Source organism: Felis catus, chromosome C1 (genome assembly GCF_018350175.1).
Source record: "Felis catus isolate Fca126 chromosome C1, F.catus_Fca126_mat1.0, whole genome shotgun sequence".
Taxonomy (NCBI): Eukaryota; Metazoa; Chordata; class Mammalia; order Carnivora; family Felidae; genus Felis; species Felis catus.
Genome location: NC_058375.1, coordinates 79,457,605 through 79,467,021, shown reverse-complemented (window position 1 = coordinate 79,467,021; position 9,417 = coordinate 79,457,605). Strand labels below are relative to the sequence as shown.

The 9,417-nt window shown below is 38.4% G+C and overlaps 1 protein-coding gene across 4 annotated transcripts in view; it reads right to left on the bottom strand.

Moving 5' to 3' along the window:
• Positions 1-3,946: 3,946 nt before the first annotated feature.
• The window catches only part of FNBP1L (formin binding protein 1 like), a 124,219-nt gene continuing 118,748 nt past the window's right edge, over positions 3,947-9,417 (bottom strand). For 2 of the 4 annotated variants that reach the window (XM_023258912.2, XM_023258914.2), the window contains 2 exons: positions 8,124-8,282; positions 3,947-4,271 (listed from right to left, as the gene is read on the bottom strand). In XM_023258912.2, coding sequence (XP_023114680.1) covers positions 4,246-4,271; positions 8,124-8,282 — 185 coding nt within the window. In that variant the 3' untranslated portion in view covers positions 3,947-4,245. Of the gene's footprint in view, positions 4,272-4,561; positions 8,283-9,417 lie in introns of those variants that run through there. The other 2 variants (XM_006934916.5, XM_023258915.2) reach the window with 2 other exon arrangements.

The window sequence follows — 9,417 nt, the reverse complement described above, 5'->3', positions numbered from 1 at the left end:
GCTTACATTTAAGTTTTATGCATTTCTCTGAACGTATACTTTATAACAAGGTATTAAAACATTTGCAAAAAAAAAAAAAGTGATACCTAGGAATGGTTTTAACAAAAGATGTACAAGAATTTGGTGAAAAAAATTTTTAACTTTTAACATCTGAAGAAAAGTAAATGAATGGGAGCATCATGTTCCTAGATTTCAAAATTTGGTATCAGAGATACTAGTTCTTAAAATGACCTAGAAGCTCAATGCAATCCCATTCAAAATCCAACAGGATTTTTCAAGCTTGATAAGGTTTTCCTAAAATTTACATGGCTAGAAGTAGTCAACACCATCCTAGGAAGTTAAGATGGAGGGAGGGGGGAATCTGTTCTACTAGACCTAAAAGCTGATTAAGCTACAGTAATTAAATTGTCATTGGAAATTTGATAAATGACAGAAGTAACTTTGGCAATCAGTGGGGGAAAGGATGACTTTTTAAATAATTCTTGGACAACTGGTTAAGCAAATGAAAGGGAAGAAAACAGCCCCTTGCCTCCTTATCATACACCAAAATAACATACATGCGAAAGGCAAAACTATAACACATTTAGAAGGAAATCTAGAATATCCTTTTTACTTTGAATCAAGGAAGAATTTCTTAAACTAGACAGAAAACATTAAATATAAAAGATTGGTCAATCTACATTAAAACAGACTTCTACTCATCAAAAGAAGTCATAAATTGAAAGAACAAAGAGATGTTACTAAAAAGACATGAAACTAACCAAAGATTAGTATGATAGGCAGCCTCCAACAATGGTCACTGACCGTCCCTGCAGCCTGGTGTTCACACCCTTCTGTTGTCCCCTCCTACACTGTAGCAGGTTTGCTCTGCATTACCAAGTACATGGGGCAGAAGTAATGCTGTATCATGTCTGAGATTAGGTTACAAAAACTACAGCTTCTGTCTTTTTCTCTTGGATCCCTGAGGCAAGCAAGATGCCATGTTCTGAGCATCCCTATGAAGAAATCCACACGGCAAGGTCCTGAGGCTGGCCAACAATCATGTGACTGACACCTTGACTGCAGCCTCCTGAGAAACTGGGCCAGTTTTATTATGCTACACAGCAAAATAACTAATTAGCATCCTTAATAAAGAATTCCCATGAATAGATATGCAAAGATAACCAGAAAAAAATGGGCAAAAGATATAAACAGGCTTTTCACAGAAAACGCAAAGTACGTTTAACTTCATCAATAAACAGGGAAAGGCAAATTAAAGATACATACCATTTTCATCTGTCGAAATGACAAAAATTGGCCAGGATATGGAGCCTAAGTAACCTTGATACACAAGTTGTAGGTATGTAGAACTGTTATAATCACTGTGAAGGAAAAATGTGGCATTTTTTTTAAAAACTGAAGATAAATATAACCCACAAACTAGCAATACAGAACTCCTGTATCCGTAAACATGCATAAGAATGTGCATAGCAGCATTGTTTATGCAAGCAAAATTCAGGACATAGCCCAATTGTCCATCAAGAGGATGGGTAAATTGTGTATTTATATAATAGAATACTATACACACTAAAATGAACTATACACACTAAAATGAACTATGCATAAACATGATTAAATCTTAGAGCTGAGTGAAAAACCAAGTCTCAGAAGATACCATGCAATATTCAAAATATTTAAATGTTAATATATAATTCATATATGAATCAACAATAGATGTCAATGTGTAAATCAAGAAAATAAACCCTTTATTTTTTTTTAATGTTTACTTATTTTTGAGAGAGAGACAGAGTGCAAGCAGGGGAGGGTCAGTGAAAGAGGGAGACACAAGATCTGAAGCAGGCTCTAGGCCCCGAAATGTCAGCAGAGCCTGACATGGGGCTCAAATTCCCCAACCATAAGATCGTGACCTGAGCCGAAGTCGGATGTGTAACCAATTGAGCCACCCAGGGGACCCAACCCTTGTATTCTTTAAATAAACCAACTACACAATAAAACTTTATCAAGTGATGAAATTAGCACAAATCATTCAGCAATCACTAATCATTTCCAAATCACTTGTTTCAACAGTTGGGTTGGTAGAATTTTTTTGACATGGCTCCCACCAGCTAAATGATGCTCTCATATGCGGATGCAAACTCTTCCAAGGACTTCCCCCATTCAATTGGTAGTCATTAACGAATTTGTTCTTTGGCACCTGAAGAGAAGGGACATGCAGCTGATCCCCATCTTATCAGACAGGACAGTACCACCTGGGTGCTGGCTAAATGCCAAGAGCTAGTGGCAGGTGCTCCCAACTAGAGATAAAGGGTGAGAAGACAGGGCTAATTGGGTGGGGACTGATGATCTTGGTTGCCAGAACTGGAAACTTGTGTTTCTGTCTCATTTCATACCCAAAACTGCCCCCAGCCCCTGCATTGGCCAACCAAGAAACAATGGTTGGATGAGCAGCTTGGTTAGGTCAAGAAGGGTGAACTTGTAGAGATGGGGAGGGCAAACAAATATATACTCCTGTCTGGAGCTCAGCCAAGGGAAGAGAGGGAAGAAAAGAGCAGTTGTGTTATCACTTGCTTTAGAGCATACTCTTCTGGGTAGGAGAATCCTGGAAGAGTCACTCGCCTCATGCCTCTTCAGTGCACACGACAGGCCACCCTCCACCACAGAACAAGTTGCCAAAATGTTAAAAAAAAAAAAAAAAAAAAATCTAAAGGGCCATTACTGCACCACAAGGGGCTATGTCCCTAAACACCTGCGCCTGCCCACACTCCCTTCCAATCTTCCCAGCTGCTACCAGAGCTTAGACATATGTTGCCCTTCAGCAGATGAGGCATTTCTCTGGGAGGATGAACAGACGAGATCCTCTTTAGCTTGGTTGCCCAGGTTCCTCCTCCCACTCAAGGGCTTACAAAACCAGGTAAGATTCCCCAACACTTGAAATAATAGTATATCTACTGTAAGTCCTTCAGCTTTGGCCCCAGTGCTCAAACCAGAAATGCGTCACAAAGAATCACGTGTGGTTTTTGAGATAAACCCCCATGTACTGGAACTTATATTCATTATACTTTATGCAAAAACACGGAAAGCTAATCAAGTTTTGGAAAAAATACCCTTGTGGTAAAACTAAGAAAAACGAAGAAATTCAGGATAGTGGTTATCCTTGAAGGAGAGGAAGAGGATAATTTTCTATTTAAGTTGGGTGGCAGATTTACATTTATTATGTATGGTTCATACATATCTTCCACAAGAAGTTTTCCTCAGGGTTGATATTCTGGGTTTACTAAGTCAGCTTTATTGCGAGCTCCCATTTTCTACAATAATGCTATCACCACCTTACAAGAATGAGTAAGAAATTCTGTCAAATGCTGAAACTGTGCTGGAATCAAGACATTTATGTCCGTTGAGTTTCCCAGTTGTATTATCTAAAGAAAGGAATGAGGTTAATTTGATGTGGCCTGTTCTTAGCTTAGGATCTAGGTCAGTTGTCCATCACATTTTCTCTTAAATGCTGACAAAATTGTCAAGTACTTTTAAGAGTCGTCAAACTTTTCAGAACTTACTCCTCACCTGTATTTTTCCATCTCTAATCTTTTGGCACCTCTTCTATTTTCTGTAGTTTCTTACTCACAGTAACTACAGTCAGGAATGCATTTGACCCCAGGTATATGATGAGCTCATTGAAATAGGTTTGGCGTTTCTTTAGATTTTTTCATCTAAACTAATAGCTTCTCACAAAGAAAATCTATCCTTTTCAACAAGTCTGGAGATCATTTTCCTCTTGAGATTGTTACAGGGATGTTATCTTTCCCTAGCAAGTTGGATTTGACTTCCCTGATCTCAGTTCAGATAGCAAAAGCCCTTTTCATTGTTTTGAGTTTTTGTTACTGACACTGTTTTCCTGCCACTTCCAAGCTTGGCATAGATCTCTATTAATCACAACAACAGAGACCCCTCCTTGTTCAGGATTAACCCTGAGTTTTATTCTCTTTTGGGGTTTCTAGAAGTTAACAGTCATAGCTTCATATTTGCCCCTTTAAAAAGCTGAATCTTCTGCAATTAAGATTACCTAAAACAACAGATGTGACACTAACTGTAGCAAACAATACCTTCCCAAGTTTTGAAATGCCAGGAAGACCAGGTGCTCTCTGACCAGGAATTCAAGCAGAAGCACAGTAAATGCTGTCCAGCCTGTGGGCAGACTGAGGTATGTGGCGTAGGGTCACTTCTTATGGACGCAGAGGAGAAGACGGTTTAAAAGGAAAGTTTGTGCAACACAGCTACAGTAGAATAAAGATAAAAAGTTCAAATTACCACACTCAATTTAAATTTACTCTAAAGAAACAGCTTCCCCCCCCCCCACCTTTAGGAAAGCTTGAAAGAAACTAAAACTAAAATAAAATTTCCAAAACTGCTTTGCAAAAAAAGTCATTCAACACAGATGCTTCCACTTATAGAACTCGTCATCTACTTTGTATCATCAGGCATTTAGCACAACAAAGAACAAAATAATGACATCTCTTTAGTTCACGTAGGAATAAGAGATAGATAACACACTATACACCTTAACTGACCATGAAAAGATTGTTTTATTCCATGAAAATATTCTCAACAGAGAACACTATCTTAAACAAAGCATTTACCATTAAGAAATCAACATGTGCACAAAAAGAGTAAAAATTACTGAAAAATTAAAGATTTCTTTTGGACAATTCACATGTTCAAAATTTAAGAATGATTTAAGAATGATTTAAACTGTGCAAGTACAAATGTCTGTCCTATTGTAATAACCCACGTACAGGTTGCACTATGCCACGTGAAGGACCTTGCCTCCTACGGAAGCAAATCCTGCTTTGAGAAAAACAAACAGTAGCCTGAAAAGAACAGTTAGTCCTTACAAGAAAGCCTTAAACTTTGCCCTCTGTGGCCGTCAGCCAAAAAAACACAAGCACTTCAGGCTTTGTACAGAGGACAAACACAGCCAGATCACATTTCCTCCTCATTGCTAACCTTTAAAATAAAAATAGCACTAGATTTTAAAACTACTTTATGTAGTCTGTCAGTATTGAATAATGTCACATTATATAAATAACCCTGTAAAGAGATTCAAAATCTAAACTTCATAGTTTACTAGCCTCAAAGGTAATACGCTATATGTCAGCTGTGTAACAGGGGTGCACTTGATCTTATGAAGGCATTAACTTTCACACAATTGTCATTCAGCTTTAGTATAACTGCTAGTAGGATTCAAATAACACTGGGAAAGAATTATTAAAGCAGTCACACAGCTTCTAAAATATTGCTTAAAATCCAATAATACACAGACCCATTTCACGTTCTTTCTTCCCTCAAAACAGTAAAGAACAAAATTAATGAAGCTTCTGTGGTACAAATATCCCCCCACCCATGCCCATCTCCCTATTAAACACTACTAAGAAATTAGTTAAGATACAAGTCATTAACAGAATCACAAATGCGAGGCAGGACAACATGAGCAACAGGCGCACTAACAACAATTATATTTACAAGTATAAACAAACAGGAATTTCCATTGTACAAGTAAAAGTGCACATAGATCATTACAAAGTTTCACTAAATTTTATCTGGTTGAAACAAAAGCATCACTTGGAAACAGACTACCATTTTAATAAGAACATGGTCACCCCAAATTAAAACACAACGGGGAGGCGGTGGGGGGGGGGAGTCCATAAAACTTCTCCTAAAAACACTGAGTAAAGTAAAATGGACTTGGACATGTCTTTAGTCTGATGCATAAATTTGAAGATGCACCATCACACATGGTAGAGCTCTAAAAGCCACCTACCAAGGCTACATCGGCACCCGCGGCAGCGCTGCCGAGTTAAAGGAGGTCGCACCGAGCTGACACATAAAGCCCTTTGTGGGATACTGTAGTGGTAGTGTTGGCAATCGACAGGTTTAGGCACTCTAGTTTAAGGCAGCATTTGAATGGAAGCAGCTGACTTCTGACAACAGTCCTGTGTCTTGAGGTGGTGAGGATCTTGTGTGTTTATTATGCCAGGATTTCAGTGCTGACTATAGATTCTTCCCAGACTGAGGTGAAGATGGATCACGTTTCAGAGTTCTTTCAACCGGCTGTAGGCTAGAGCAGAGATGTTTTCTTTTTCTTATCACAGACACTTCAGGTCCACAAACTACTTCTTCATCATGCCCAAACTGGAATGTTTGTAGTGGGGAAGTTATAGCAGCGTACACGAATACTAGGATGGAAACATTAGTGCTGGAGATGTCTGACAAAGTGACTTGCACTACAAATGTAAAACAAAACAAAGGCTTTGACGAGAACAAGGGATTATAAAGACATGCCTGAAAAATCTAGCCCAATCACTCTAGACATGCAACAGGATGTTAAGCAAGCACAGAGGTGGCGCAGGCAGACACTGACAAATGGCGAGGGTTCTAACAGACGACGGGTCTAAAAGCCAATTAGAACAGAGCTGGGATAGACAGTCCTGTTGGGACAGCCAAAGAGAAGACAAATTTAATGAGAGCTCTGCATTCTTTCTGATTTAGACATCAGTAAAAGAAATGGAAAAAAAGGTTAGCCATTTTCGGCTTGTTCCCTTTATGTGAATAATTGTGAATGACCAATTTAAGGATTGGTATTACAGTGATTTTTTAAAACAATGTATGGAAATGATAATGAAGTTAGTTTAAAAAAAAACAAAACAAAAAACGTCTGCATGCACTCATGCAACTTGCTTCTCTCACTCTCTGTTTGAGCCTGACAACTCTAATACCCTCCCCCTAAAAGCAGCTGCATGTAACCTCCTTCAACATCTTGCCCATTTCCTCAGAAACCCTCTTCAGGAACCTGTAGTCCAGGAGGAAAAAGAAAAGAACAATTACTGAAGACCTTTGGTAAGACCAAAAGGGGTGTTCAGTTTAAAGTGTCTGTCCCCAAAGTGTCTGTCCTAAAATTATTTTACAGTCAGCTATGTGAGAACACCAGAAAAATCTGGGACATGAGCAAAATTAAAGGACCAGTCTCTTAAGTGCTTCCTCACTTTACTTCCCCACATGACCAGCACTGCACAATCCTTTACGGTACAGTATTTCCAACAAATGCTTGTTGAAATTAATGGGAAAAAATAATCTTGAATTGATTTAGCCAAAATGAGGAAATGCCCTAAATGGTGATAAAGATATAGTCATTCAACCCAGTCAAAAGTTTTCAAAGTAAAATTTGCCAGGACTTGCCTTCCATTCAAGATTTCCTCTCAGTGTACTTAGAATCTATTTTTCTACGTATAACTGCTAAATGCTAAACAATCACCAAAACGGTATTTCCCCAAAGACATATTCAAGATGAAAAATACAAGCATTAATTTGGAAGGAAGCTTATACATTATTAAAAATTTGTAGTATACTAGATGAAAATATTTTCAGGTCTCAGAAGAAAACCATTTTATTCACTCAAGAGCTGGACCAGGTGGGCTTATTTTGCAGGTCTCTTGATTAGCCTACTACTGAAATAGATTTACGTTTGAGGTGCTTGTTTTCTTCCTTTAGGAAACCAAAGCAAAGAACAGGGAGGAAAATGAAAATGACTGTATTTCTTATTCTTTCAATAAGCCAACTATGACTTTTCTTCCTAAAAACTGTAGCTACAAAAACTCAAACTCCTATGCTAAACCACTCTTTTGGGAGCCAGCTTTCTACAGCATTTCAGAGCAGTTTTACTTATTTAAATTCACTACAGTCACTGTGTTTTCAGAAGCAAAGTGTGTGTTGGGTGAAGGGGGCTTTCTATCTATGGATTCCTGCCCAAAGATCAAATTCTATAACTTATAAGGCAGAAAAGCACAAATCTTTCACAGAGACTTAAGCAGGACATAAAGCAAAAGGCATCAATTAAGCTTCACACCAATGTCACTCAAATGGTAAAACATCATGAGAACGGTTTCTTGTGGTACTATTCACATCTTTAAGATAGAGCCTACACTCAGCTCACATAGTGAACAATGTATCTTGGATGCTCTAAGTTTTCTTATGTTTTCCCACCCATTGAATGTGTTTCCATTTTCCATTATTGTTCCTATGTCATACATGTCACAAAGCTGCCTGGTTAGTTTAGATGTAAGTTACTGCACCTTTACTGTTTTTCTCTAGAGTTACATCTATGTATGATGTGGGAACGTAGCCTTCTTCACCGTTCTGTCTCCGAGCTCTTGTCCAGCCATCACCTTTGTCTTCCTCAATGATGTATAGAACTTCACCTTCTTTCATTGCCAGGGTACCTTCATTATGTCCTAAATGAGAATTTTCACAGCACAAGTGTAATTAAAGTAATAATTTCGAGTAAAAGTTACAAATACAACACAAAACAACATGAAACTCTACTAGATTTCAACATACCTAGAACCAAGAGCCCAGTGACAAGATCTTATTAGCAACAGCTCTATGATGCTTTTGTAGTTTATCCAACACTTTCATATATAACATTATCTCACTGGAACTGGACAGTGGCCCTGAGAAACTGGCATTATTAATATCACCCCCATATAACAGATGAAGTATCTGAGCTCAATGACATTTTATGATTTGACAGGATATTCTAACTCCTATTTCACTTCTCCAACTCTTTTCCCAAATTTGAGTGGCATTGCTGTCTAGAAAATTCATGACGTGTAAATCAGGAAAATATTAAGACTGTGAGAGGGCGGGAAGAAAGAAGAATATAGTTTTGAAAGAGACCAGACAAAAACACAGGTTCACCTCTGGTGATGGTGAAAGCAGAATAGTCACAGCCACAAAGCACAAACTTCCTTCAAAACCTCATGAACCTCAGGGCTCTCTTTCTTCCCCATTGCCAACCACTCCCAACCCGCTTAGCAGTAATAGTTTTCACAAATCAGTCTTCATTTAACATGTTAAATTCTCTAGGTTACATTATAGCAAGCCCTTATTCAGTATTATTTTCTCAGAATGAGGAGTAATTAAAAACTTTACTCAACTTTAAAACTAATACAACGGATGGGTGGGGAAGGACCTTAAGTCACATGCCATTTTATAACAATTTATTTGTGAAAGTGTTACTCTCTACTCCTCAGAATTGAGGAAAAGGATTTTTCACAGTCCACAAGCAGAAAAATCTGCAAGAGAGAACCACAATGTCTTCCTTCCCTCACAGGGATTGCTCCCCATCTCTCACAGGGGAAGGATGGCATAGTCAGAAGCTACTACATTCTCTCCTTTTCTCACTGGAAAATATGACCTACAGAGTCAAGCTATAATAGGGACATTTAGCTATGCCATTTGCCTTGTACCTGTCTCTCAATGTTAGCAACTTACAAGGAAGAGCTTATAGTGGCATCCACTAGACTTCCACTTCCTAGGTTCTGAGCCACCTGCTCAAGCTGCTTCAACTTTAGTGATTACATGTAG